At 40.6% G+C, this 12394-nt stretch overlaps 1 protein-coding gene across 4 annotated transcripts in view; it reads right to left on the bottom strand.

Moving 5' to 3' along the window:
- tnr (tenascin R (restrictin, janusin)) overlaps positions 1–12394 on the bottom strand; it is a 207908-nt gene that overhangs the window by 6993 nt on the left and 188521 nt on the right. For all 4 annotated transcript variants that reach the window (XM_079875803.1, XM_079875805.1, XM_079875802.1 and 1 more), the window contains 4 exons: positions 3716–3846; positions 2030–2162; positions 1524–1675; positions 352–448 (listed from right to left, as the gene is read on the bottom strand). In XM_079875803.1, coding sequence (XP_079731929.1) covers positions 352–448; positions 1524–1675; positions 2030–2162; positions 3716–3846 — 513 coding nt within the window. The remainder of the gene's footprint in view (positions 1–351; positions 449–1523; positions 1676–2029; positions 2163–3715; positions 3847–12394) is intronic.

Raw genomic sequence — 12394 nt, 5'->3', positions numbered from 1 at the left:
CTACGTATAATACAAGTAAATAGGAAAGATATACAGTGTCCCTGGAGCAAGTTAGCATTAAGTACTAAGGTAAGGCTAGATGGTTTCCCAAAATGTCTATCCAATATTTAAATGAAGCAACCATCTGATTGCTAGTCAAGAGCAGTCCTCACTGAGTTACATTTAAAGGGATTGATGCTTAAGTAAAACTCATACATTTGCCAGAAAGTGCTGACCAAATTTAGATCTGCCTGAAGAGTTTAATGGGGCCTAAAACGACCATATTTTTAATGAGTCATTACATAGCAGCTTTTTTTCCAGGCAGCTCTAACCGCTCTGTCTATAATTCAAGTGTACTTCACGTCTTCTCACCGAGCCAGAATTCATCCTCCAGGTTGCCAAAGCCGATCTTGTAGTCACTCCACTTCCTGGAGAAATCCGTCAAACCGTTCTGACGTCGTTGGAACACCTGAAACACAATCAGCAGAGGTACAGCTGCCGCATAACACTCGCCAGTTAAATATAATGCGTTTAGGGCAATATGGAGCACATGAATGGCAATTTATCCCAACAGTCATTTTACTTTGGGATGATGACATCTGCAATAGAGGCAGCTGTGTCGGTGACCCTACTGAAAAGAACAGAATGAGCAGAATGAATCACCAGCATGTGTTGTGTTTTGAACACTGGTCTCTGGTGTGGGATACAGACAAGGCTCAAAATTTACACTTGTTATGCGCCAAAGGCAATTATATAGTTATTTGCCAACTGGCCGCTAACTTTATGGTTCAAGTCGAATTGTAAAATTGATAGTCTGGCCTTTGCTGATGTAAGTGGTATATGTATGTCTCATGAAGAAACTCACCAAATTTTTCCTCAGTAGAAAAATGCATCATCAGAAATATGTTTTTTTTCTCCAGACCTCTATGTGCTTTTAATGAGTGACAGACATTGGCTCATTTTTTTTTGTGATAATAATAATATGATCTTGTATATGATAATAAAATGTCCAAATAAAAAAAAATATATAATACATAACTATATTTGAAAATAATAATTATTTTTTTAAATAAAATTAGAAATGGCTAAATAATCAGTCATAGTACCAATTTTTTTTTATAAAAAAATAATGATTTTTTATAGAAAAATAATATAATGAATAACTTCATGTTTTATATATATGTATATGTGTGTGTGTGTGTGTGTGTATGGCCAGTAAAACATTTTTCTTGCCAATACATTTTCTGCCAGAGAGATATTTTGGACTCTGGATATATATGTACTGGTGTTGACACCAAGTTCTCAACTAGCTTAACCTAAAACAGCATGTTTCATCTAAAAGTTTGCTTTTGAACAGCATGGCTACACTGGCTACTCCAGCACAAACCAGTCTGAAAAACAAAAATGCTGGTCTAAGCTGGTCTTTTCAACAGGGGCCAATCCTATAATATGGCACTGTGGGATTTTGCGTAAATCATACATTGTGCCAAACATATAGACAATACAGACAGGGTTCAGATGTCATAGTCAGATCTCTCACTCACTATCCAGCCGCCTCCGTCGGTGGTCATGTCGCAGTAAACCTGCACACCTTGGCTGAGGTCTCTGTTGATGTAGATGGTGTAGATTCCGCTCAGGTTCTCTCCGTTCAGGAGGTGTTGCGCACAGTTTTGTGGCGTGGGAAACAATCGGTTTCCTGAGGAGGAAAAGGGTTGAGAAACATCCAAAACAACAGAGCAAAAGAAAGCGAAGGGTCACTGGGAGGTTAATGAGCGGTGATTTGCATCACCGCCACGACAATGAAGTGTAAATTTGTTGATTTCTGCCTGAGACGTTATGAAATGCTATCTTTGGAAGTCGGGTGCTTGTAAAGTCACAGAAACACAAGGCAATAAATGAGGGTGAAGCAAGATGCGAACAGATGCAATGAATGTGTCGCTACTGATTTGTACTTGATGACGTTGATGGGGCAATAGTGTGCATTTGTACCTAATGAGGTGAACAAACCCGATCGAACCCGAAGTTTACAGGAGATGTGGAAGATTTGCACCTGTTGTGAAAGAAGTAGAAACAATGGCGCTGGTTTCTAATCCTCTGGCGGCTTGCAGTCTCACAGTGTATTCGGTGGTCTCCGCCAGCCCCTCGAGACGAATCCATGTGTCTTCGGCATCTAAGATCAGCTCCTAAAACGCAATCAAACACAGTCTACTGATCCGCAGGCACTCAGAGGCATTAGTACATTACCTCTGTTCAAACACTGTAGACCAAAACTAAACAAAGAACTGCTCGGCAGCAGAACAGTTTTGTGGAAAACATGCCTAGAGATAGTACAAAGAACAGCAGCTCTTAGCATTGTGGGTAGGAAAGATATTCCTCATATACAAACAAAAGACAGATCACAATCACTTTAAGAACTGCCTGACAAATTGTTGTGATCTGAAGCTGCTTACTGTTGGGTGCTTTTCATACAATGCTTTTCCTCCCAGTGTTTTCTTCCATATGATTGGCAGTTCTAAAGCCCTTGATGGGGGAGGAAGAGGCTTATCAGGCACTGGTGCTGCTGGGGAGAAACAGCGTTTCTATTTTGGTCTATAGCTCATGACAGTTCACTTCCCCTCTTTTGTTTTTTAAAAATTCACTTTTATCAAACTAATGTGCCACACATTTTCTGTGCCTTTTCAGAACTTTCACTCAGAGGATTTACAGAGGACCTGGATGGACATACCACATGCCTTTGAAACAACATTTGATTCCATATTCATCCTTTTCCTTTTGATCAATGTGTAATGTGAATTACGCAGCACAGCAGTGTTCTAATGAAGTTGCATTAATGTTTGTCAGTATGCAGAGGATACTGAGCAGGTAATTGTATTAGGGAAGCTTCCATTTGTAGCAGAGTGGGTCCATTTTTATGTTCTCATTTTGATTCCTTTACAATCCTGAATTTGAAATATAGGCTGAATCAACACATAGTGGATGTAGTCTACACTGTATTATTATTTTTGGCAATTCCCATATTGTCTGTTATTATGCCAACCTGGCTCTAATGGAAAGAGAAATCTTTTATGTCTAAGATGCACCAGCAGGGTTTAAATCATCTGTGCACCACTGACACCCACTGGACGGATACTAACACTAACAGTTGGCTACTAGGTCAGAGTGTTCTGTTGCATTGATTGTGTGCGCGTCTGTGTATAACAACATAAATCTAAAGATTATAATCCATAACCTCATTTTTTGTCATTGCATTTTTTAGTCAAGCTGTTTAAATACAGATTACCAAAAAAACATTATAGGACAGTGATCATGCATTAAAAGTAATGAAATTATTTGAAACAGATACTGTATCTACTGTCTCATTTCAGAGAAATTGTTTCAGGGAAGTCTTTAATAGACTTTGAAATGACTTTGTTAAATGATTTAATTAAATTGAGCTTTTCCGATAGGCAGATTTAAAAGATGTAACGGCTCCCTTAGATGGTTGATCTCTGCGGAATTTAGTTTATGTTAGATCGTAAAGTTTTTATAAGATCAGGCTGTACATCAAATACAGTTCAAATCTGAAATGCAATGAGCACAGAAATGTGAACAGCAAAATATCAAAACCACCAATAAAATGTTCAGACTATAATTCATGCATTTTTATTTCCTATTTTTGTTTTCTAAATTTGTGTTACAAATTGCATTACTTTATATCTGTATTTGTCCCTCAAGTTAAAGTCCACATTATGCTTGCCTTTCGACTGCCGTCCGCTGCTTTGTAGGTCAGCATGTAGTTATCGATGTCCGCGATGGGCGGTCGCCAGGATATGAGGGCGCTTCGATGGTTAATTTCACTAGCTGTCAGGTTCTGGGGCGCATCCATAGCTGTTTAAACAAAGATCAAAGAACAAAAGCAATTTATAGACAAAACACATCTGTTAGAGTAAAGTCTCATTACCAAATTTGACAAGCAACATTACACTGGCATGTACTGGACACTTTGATTGTAAAACCCAGTAACTTTTTTTGGTCAGAATATTTACTTGTATGGACTATGTTTGAACGGCACAAATCTATGTTTTTGTTTCTTTTTAGCTGTTTGTATGTGTTTTTCTTGGGGTTGACTATGTATATAATGCATATAATAACTATGACATACATTAGTTTTCCATGTATTTCACCATTTTCAGCATAAACCTTCAGAAATCATTCTAATATGCTGATTTGCTACTCAAAAAACATTTCTTATAATTATCAATGTTGAAAACAGTTGTGCTACTTAACATTTTTGTGGAAATACATGATATATGTTTTTTTTTCAGGATTCTCTGATGAATATAAAGTTCTACTTGAAATAGATATCCTTTGTAACATTATACATGTCTTTGTTGTCACTTTTGACCAGATTAATGTGTTCTTGCTGAATCATTATTTTTGTTCCAAAAAATCCTTACCTACTGTACCTCAAACTGCATTCAAAAATATTCATGTATTCAGACAATATTATTTTTTACAAGCAACATTTAATTTGGAAGTCTTCCGTTTGTTCTGGCGGCTTTAAAAAAAATGTTGTCATAATTTTCCTGCAGCTCCCAATAGTATTTAGTCACATGGCATTTATGGCAGCAGTGATTGGCTCAAAATATCATGGCTTCAGAAATCATGAGGGGGAGGATGAGGAGCAGGCGGAGGGCTGGCAACAGGTGTGGGCGAAGGGCTGGAGAAGGCAGGCAGAAATTCAAGGAGTCTACCCAGGGAGGGAGGGTGGGCGTCCTGGAGGCTGACGAGGACGTGATTAGGAGGGACCAAAGGCCTCCAGGACGGAGCCTTCCATTCGGACAACCAGGACGGAGTCTGCAGTTCGGGGTCCAGGATGGAGCCTTCCGTACGGGCGGCCAGGGCGGAGTCTGCAGTTCGGGTGGCCAGGGCGTAGCCTGCCGTTCGCCACTATGGCCAAGGACCTATAGCCCCCACCAAAATTTTCTTGGGTGGAATTATGGGCTAACGCTCAGGCTCAGGAACAGGTCTTGGGACAGAAATAGGCTCTGATGTGGCGGCGATCTTGGCCGGAGATAAGGGCTCAGGCGTGGCGGCGGCCATCTTGGCCGGAGGCGAGGGCTCAGGCATGGCGTGAAGCTCAGGCTGGACAGGCATGACTTTAAGAAGCTCAGGCTTGACAGGCATGACGTGAAGAAGCTCAGGCTTGACAGGCATGACGTGAAGAAGCTCTGGAAGGGCGGTCTCGACGGGATAAGACTCTGGAAGGGTGGTCTCGACGGGATGAGACTCTGGAAGGGTGGTCTTGATGGGACGAGACTCTGGAAGGGTGGTCTCGATGGGATGAGACTCTGGAGTTGGCTTGTGGGCTAAAGCGGGCTCAGGAACCGGCGGCGAATTCTCAGGCACGGCTGACAAGGCGTGAACAATCTCTGGCTCGGCAGGTATGACGTGAAGACATTCAGGCGGTGTGGCGAGGAAGATGGCTGGTGATGGTGGTTGAGAGACGATGTAATCATCAGCCTCACCCACGGTGAAGGCTGAACCGCTCAACAACAGCACATGATCCAGGTATTGTGCGAATGAACATGGTTTTGTGGCTGAAGCTGGCTGGTGCAGAGGATTGTCCAGTCCAAGCCTGAACACGTTCTTTAGGACATCATCTGTCCAGTTGACCTGGTGAGAAATTTCTAGGAACTCTTTCACACTCTTTTATTTCGATCGGGCGGCCATCCTGGAAACAGTGTATCAGAAGATCGGTTGGGTTTTGATAGATGAGGGAAACGCCCATACTTTAAGTTAGGGTCTGGTCTTCTGTCATGAAACAGAAGGTTTCACACAGGTAAAGTTATCAACAGGTTTATTTGCAGAAGTATGTGATCGCAACGATGGAAGCAGGTGAGAAACTGAATATAGTGTTCAGGATGGATATCTGGATGAGTAATGCTCTTATCTGTTGCAGGTTCTGAAATGGAGATCGAGGCAGATGACTGCAGATGACTGAAGACGGATGAAGGGAGCAGATGACTGAAGACAGATCGTTCTGGTAGTTATCGTGCAGGTAAGGAGTCAGGTAAGTGTTCTTTGAGGGAACGCTGAGACCAGACAATGGTGAACATCTCGGTTACGTATGTAACCCTCGTTCCCTGAGTAGGGAACGGAGACGTTACGTCGGATGACGACGAATGGGGTTTCGCTTAGAAAGCCTATCACCAAGTATAGAAAACGAGCCAATGGCAATGAAATGCCATGGGTCTGCGGAATTTGCATAGCGTAACTCCGCCCCACCTCGTGGGTATAAGGAAGTACGCCGGCAACATGCAGATAGGTGTCTTCGCTGAGGAGTCGAGACTGAACTCCCGCGATCCCAGCTGTACAGTGGAAGTGGCAGGGAGACGTAACGTCTCCGTTCCCTACTCAGGGAACGAGGGTTACATACGTAACCGAGACGTTCCCTTTTGTGGTCATTCCGAGTTACGTCGGATGACGACGAATGGGGTCCCCAGTCTAATCACGCCACCTCGGCTGTCTTCCAGTGCCCTGCCTAAGTCTGAGCTCCCTGTCGTGAGACTAGCACGGACGAAGGAGTCCTACTTAACACAGGAATACCAAGTGGCTTACAGTGGAAATACACATGTGGGGGTCACCCAGAGGGGGAACCATGCACATGGAGGCACCTAGCCAAGCGCGAAAGCTGCCGGTGGCATAACTCTGGCGTTGACGTCGACAGTGTTGGAGGAGACTCAGGCTCAGGCTTATTAGGCTCACCTGAGGAAAATATCGCACGTATCCCAGGCCGGGGTCTCAGGATCATGTGAGTGTTAGCCGGCCCGAATTTCAGGCACGCTTCGTCAACCGAAAATGCCTGCAGGTCCCCTACCCTCTTGATGGAGGCCAATGCAACCAGGAGCGCTGTCTTAATTGACAGGAACTTAAGCTTCACTGATTGCAGAAGCTCAAAGGGAGCACAGACCACCTTGATGGTTGATGTACGCTACTGTCGCGGTATTGTCTGATCGGACTAGTACGTGCTGACCCCTGAGCAACGCACGGAAGCGGTGCAGAGACGTACAGCCAGCAATTCAAGGCAATTGACATGCCAAAGGCACTGGGGTCCTGTCCAGGAGCCCGCGGCAGCATGTCCATTGCACATGGCACCCCAGCCCGTGGTGGAGGCATCTGTTGATACAACAACATGCTGGGAAACTCGTTCTAAGGGCACTCCGGGCCGTAGAAAACTGAGGTTCGTCCACGGGGTGAAGGTCTGACAGCAGGCCGGAGTCACTGGGACTTGGAGCATGCCGTGTTGCCATGCCCACCTCAGGACTCGATCGCGAAGCCAAAGCTGAAGCGGTCTCATATAAAGCAATCCGAGCGGCGTTACTGCGGCTGTGGATGCCATATGCCCCAGGAGCCTCTGAAATAGTTTCAGTGGAACCGCACTCTTGTCCTCGAACTGGCGAAGACAAGTCAGCAGTGACTGCGTGCGCTCGCAAGCTGAGCGCACATGGCGACCGAGTCGATCTCCATACCAAGAAAAGAGATCCTCTGCACGGGGCAGAGTTTGCTCTTCTCCCAGTTGACCCGAAAGCCCAGACGAGCTAGGTGCCATGTTGCCGGCATACTTCCTTATATACCCACGAGGTGGGGCGGAGTTACACTATGCAAATTCCGCAGACCCATGCCATTTCATTGCCATTGGCTCGTTTTCTATATTCGAAGGTGATAGGCTTTCTAAGCGAAACCCCATTGGTCGTCATCCGACGTAACTCGGAGTGACCACGAAAGGGAACTGCAGTGGGAAGAGTTATATAGTGTTGGATGATGATCAGTGAAGATTGGTGATTGGGAAGTGCATGCAGGTGAGGGCCAAGGAGGATGATGGGAAATGTAGCGAGGAGGTGGTGACTAGCATGTGACCGTGACAGCTACATTAACAGAGCATGTTTAAAATGACAATCCCCCACCTGACATTCAGCTGATTTTTCACTATCAGATGCTTTGTCTATGTATCAGTGTGTATGTTTGGAGCTGTGTCAGTACACCCGCTGGAGGCATGTAAGATGCTTGCTTGCCTGAGGACAAAATAAATCACATGGTTGCGTGTGTAGTATAGGTTTCAGGCACACTGACAGATCCACTTCAGAGGGAAGACAATTAGTGTGTGTTCACCGGCGTCCTGTCTCTCAACGTGATCTCTTATCAGTCAACATGCCACTCTCCCTCCAGCAGAGCACAGGCACACAAGCTGAACACATACACACACTTTCCTTTCATACTACAAATGCTGATGCTTTTTTTGCATGTCTTCAAAAGCCATCTGCTGTCTATGTGCAGAAAAATTGATGTATTATTTTATTTTTTTCAGGGCGTTAAAAAGTACAGCTTTCCTTCTCCAATCCTACCTCTCATTCTCTGGAACTAAAGGTTTGAATGTCCTAGATATGAAATGATTTATTGCACTTGCAGACAAGACAACATTTGGTTACACTTTATTTTAAGGTGACGTAGTTACATTGTACTTACTCAAGTACTGAGTAATATTAATCAACCATATGTACGTACTATAGAGTTACGGTTAGGGTTTGGTTTAAGGTTAGTTATTTGTAATTATGCATAATTTACTCTTACTACTATAGTAAGTACATGTAGTAACGTGTAACTACATCACCTTAAAATAAAGTGTTACCTAACATTTTAATAAGAAACTATCACAGAGTTATGGGGGCGTGGAAAGTTATATCAGAACATAATACCGTTAGTTAAATATATCAAAAGTAATTCTAGTTTTACACACAAACATATGTATGCTGTGAGAGCCAGTATTATACGTATCAAATACCTTGAGCTGTTTTGATTATTGAACTATGTTTATAGCTTTTCTTATAGTTTTTCTTTGTGGCTGACTAATTAATAAAATATGACAAATTCAACATGGAATATTTTTGGTAAAATGTACAAGCTTACTTGCAATGTTACGTTTCAGTCAGGATTTTTGTTTGAATAGAATGTCAACTGTCTTTACTGTCCCTTTGAGATAATACTATATTATCAAAGTGACAGTAAAGATAGTTAACATTCTACTCACCAAAAAATCCTGAGGAAAAAATGTAATAACTGTTTTCAACATAGGTAATAAGAAATGTTTCTTGAGCACCGAATCAGCATATTAGAATGATTTCCGAAGGATCATGTGACACTGAAGACTGGAGTAATGGCTACTGAAAATTACAGGAATAAATTACATTTGAAAATATATTTTAAAAAATATATAAAAAATAAAAAGTTTTTTTTTAATGGTAAAAATTTACTTCACAATATTACTGTTGTTACTGTAATTTTGGTCAAAAAAATGCAGCCTTAATGAGCATAAGAGACTTATTTATAAAAAAAAAAAAAAAAAAAATCTAACCAAACAAAATATTTGAACAGCATTCTACTCTTGATTTCCCATTACTAACAAAGTGCACCTGTGGAGATTGAAACGCTACCGTGGAGGAATGGAGAGATATGCTTGTATGTATATCTGAGGAACACATTCATATTCCTGTCCTCACCTTAATCTCTTTAACAATGAATTTAGAACTGTAATTTAAATCAAAATGACAGACAGCACTAATCCTGAAATGGAGCATGAAATGTGTTAGTTGTTGTCATCTTAATTATCCCCTTAAGCTTCCATAAGCCTCCTCATAAATTCCAAAATGATGCATCTATGACGCTTCACCTCCCTCAGGGTGGGAGCGGGCAGATTCTTAAACACTGCAGGATGGTAATTTCAGCTAAGTTTTTTCAGGCATTGCAGGCAATAAAACATTGTTACATTTTTATCAGAGCATGGCAGGATCTAAATCCACTGTTATTGGAGCAGAAATGTTTCTGAATTAAATTGTCATTAGGTATGGAGGCAAATGAACACCACAAACCTCATCAAGCGATTTTGTGTCAAGATTCTGCACGTCACTGAGCTGGCACTGGGGTTGCAAAGCCAATGGCCTGTGACACTTTTATGTGCAAATTAATTTCCTCTAAACAATCAAAACTAATGAAGTTTTCTGGGAGGGCCGCTTGATTAAAGTTGAGGTCTAATGCATCTGAAAGTGGCTCGGCCCAACCACCCCCTTTAATAAATGAGCTGAAAGTTTCAATGCAGAATAAAGCAGCTTGAAATGAAATCACTGCTTGTTCTAGTTCAGTCTTCTGTGTGGAAAAGACAGCTCGCCTCTCTCCACGAACATCCTCACTGTGAGGAAAGACGGGTAGTGATGCTGATCTCCTCTCTGTTCTCACATGGGAATTGGAGCTTTGCTGACTTCAGTATTTTGTTACACAAACTACAAAGATAACCCAAAAATAACGGCCTTGTTTCTGCTTCACATCTCTGCTAAACTAAAAGAGGATGATAGTATAATTAGAGAAGTGCTTAATCTTTCAGCTGTCTATTGGATATTTAAGCATGAGTGCTGTTTTACTTAATGTCTTCACAGCTGTGATTTGATTGCAGGTAATGCGTAACCATAGGTTAAATATCAGCACTATTGGGATGCTGGTTGTCCAATCAAATTAGAGTACACTGCGATGGTGTATAAAACGCTGTAGATAATACTCAAATGAAGTCAGCAACTTTAACTGCCACTAAACTAGTGTTTCTCAATCCTGCTCATCTCAGCACAATTTGGATGTCTGATTCAACTCATTAGCTCATTAGTACAGTGCTCCATGACCTGAAGACATTGTAAGGGTACATCAGGTTACTGAGACACCTAAAATCTGGGCCATCAGCAGCAGGATTGAGAAATATGGCACTAAACTAAAAAGAAAATACTATTGACTTGTCCTGTCAATCCATTCCAAATTATATCTAAGCTTTTGAGTTTATTTACAGTAATGTAAATAATATTACATTATTTTACTGCTACCCCTCCAAGCCTGTGCATGGCAGTATAAGCAACACTACCGTTCAAAAGTTTGGGGTCAATAAAATGTTAACATTTTCTTGAAAGACGTCTGCTCACAAAGGCTTGATCAAAAGCAGTAAAAACAGTTACATTGTGAAATATTATTACAATTTAAATAAAAGTTTTTTTAAACAACGCTCAAAGTTCAAAGCAAAGGGAGATATTTTCTTTTAGAGAAATTGCTTTTTAAGGACTAGAACAAACAGCTGGAAGGGACTACACAAGCTTCCTCCCGGGTTAGTGACATCAAAAACCCTAAAATTGATATAAACCCCGCCCCCAGGAATGTGATTTATAGACTATCATGACAGAATATGCTAATCAATGACTAGAAGATAACTACACATTAGCTACATAAATTCATCAACTAACCATTCAGAAATGTCCTGTTGCAATCCAACAATTGCAGAAAAACATTGGAAATTTATAAAATGGCCAATTGCACCCAAAGTAAAAGAAATGCAATTTAAAATTCTTAACAACTACTATCCATCTGCGGAGACACTGAGGGGTAGATTTGGTTTTGAAGTTGACCCTTGTGACTTTTGTCATGAAAACCCAGAACGAACAGAGCATTTATTCCTTTGCTCATTTAGTAGGAAGTTCTGGCAAGATGTCCATAGCTGGTTAAATAATAAAATTAGTGAACTTGAACAATTTACAATAGAAGATATTCTTATTTATAATTCTAAACTGACGAGGGATCTTTCACTTTTGATTAACCTTATCATCATTATGGGTAAATACCACATTTACAAAAATAAATGGAAAAAACATATTGCCAAATGTAAACTGTTTTAAAAATGAATTTCGTATGTTATTATCCTCCTTGAACCTTGTAAAAAACTCTAAACAAACTGTAGAAGCTATTTGTTATGCTGCTGAAATGTTTTTGATCCTGTAACACATATTATTTATTTGAGAACAATGCCTTATTTATATATATATATATATTTTTTTTTTTTTCATTGTCAAATCTGCATTTTGTTGATGCCTTGCCTGTTTTTTTGCTGTTGTCTCCACGAGAGTTTGTAATAAACATTAATAAAAAAGAAAAAAAAGAAATAGAAAAAAAAAAGAAATGTCCTGTTACATTCTACATGTTGTCACTTCTTTTATTTTTATTTTATTTTTTATTTATTTATTTATTTATTCGGGACAGTGCACATTAATGGACAGTCAAACATTTCTGTAGACTGTAAATGAGCCAGGTTATAGCATAAATGCTAATTTTCACCTGTAGTCCCGAGGCAGGAAAATAACATTATACAAAATAATACAACATAAAAGAATGACAATACAATATCAAGCACAAAACACATTAGCACACAATCAGGCAGATTACGTTATATCAATACAATTATTTAAAATGAGTACATAATTGTGAAATTTTAAGAAATTGTTTAAGATGCTTTTTGAATGTGCAGTAAGTGGGACATTCTCTAGTAATTGTTGGAATGCTATTCCAAAAATGACCC

This window comes from Squalius cephalus (genome assembly GCF_949319135.1).
Source record: "Squalius cephalus genome assembly, chromosome: 7".
Lineage (NCBI taxonomy): Eukaryota > Metazoa > Chordata > Actinopteri > Cypriniformes > Leuciscidae > Squalius > Squalius cephalus.
Note: the sequence above shows the minus strand (reverse complement) of the source record. Positions and strands in the feature narration are given on the sequence as shown.